Source organism: Penaeus monodon, chromosome 28 (genome assembly GCF_015228065.2).
Source record: "Penaeus monodon isolate SGIC_2016 chromosome 28, NSTDA_Pmon_1, whole genome shotgun sequence".
Classification (NCBI taxonomy): Eukaryota; Metazoa; Arthropoda; class Malacostraca; order Decapoda; family Penaeidae; genus Penaeus; species Penaeus monodon.
Genome location: NC_051413.1, coordinates 37,693,599 through 37,694,068, shown reverse-complemented (window position 1 = coordinate 37,694,068; position 470 = coordinate 37,693,599). Strand labels below are relative to the sequence as shown.

The following is a 470-nucleotide window of genomic DNA, read 5'->3' as shown; positions in this document are numbered from 1 at the left end:
TATTCCTTGTTACTGTGTTTGTTCTCGTTTTGTAATTTGTCTTTGGGTACACTTTTTTTAGCCCAAAGTTTAGATGATGTATGGGGATGGTTAAGTTAATATGTTGAGATGAATAGGTACTTGAAACAGTCCACAACATTATCTGGGAGGCCACTGACCACCATCTTTGAAGTACAGACCATCACCACATGCAACATTTTCAATCTGTATGCAATATTTCTCAAGTATCGCTTTCTCTCTCTCTTGGCAATTAGATATTTGCTATGCATTGGTAACTTTGCTAGTAAGCTCATTGAAATGGAACAGTTTCAAATAAAATACGTTCTCTCTCTACAGAATATGCCAGTAACCTAGGAGATGGAACTAACTCAGACGCACAGGCCGAAGAGCAGGACAGAATACTTGACTTGCTTGATAAGTTCCAAAACACGTGAGACCAGCTGAGGCCAGAGTGCTAGGGTGCATGCTAA

General features: G+C 39.8%; 1 protein-coding gene across 1 annotated transcript in view; it reads left to right on the top strand.

The window, feature by feature from the left end:
- Positions 1-470, top strand: part of LOC119591571 (beta-catenin-like protein 1) — a gene marked incomplete in the record, with an annotated part of 10,985 nt that overhangs the window by 9,817 nt on the left and 698 nt on the right. Inside the window, 1 exon segment of the mRNA XM_037940333.1 lies at positions 337-470. Coding sequence (XP_037796261.1) covers positions 337-434 — 98 coding nt within the window.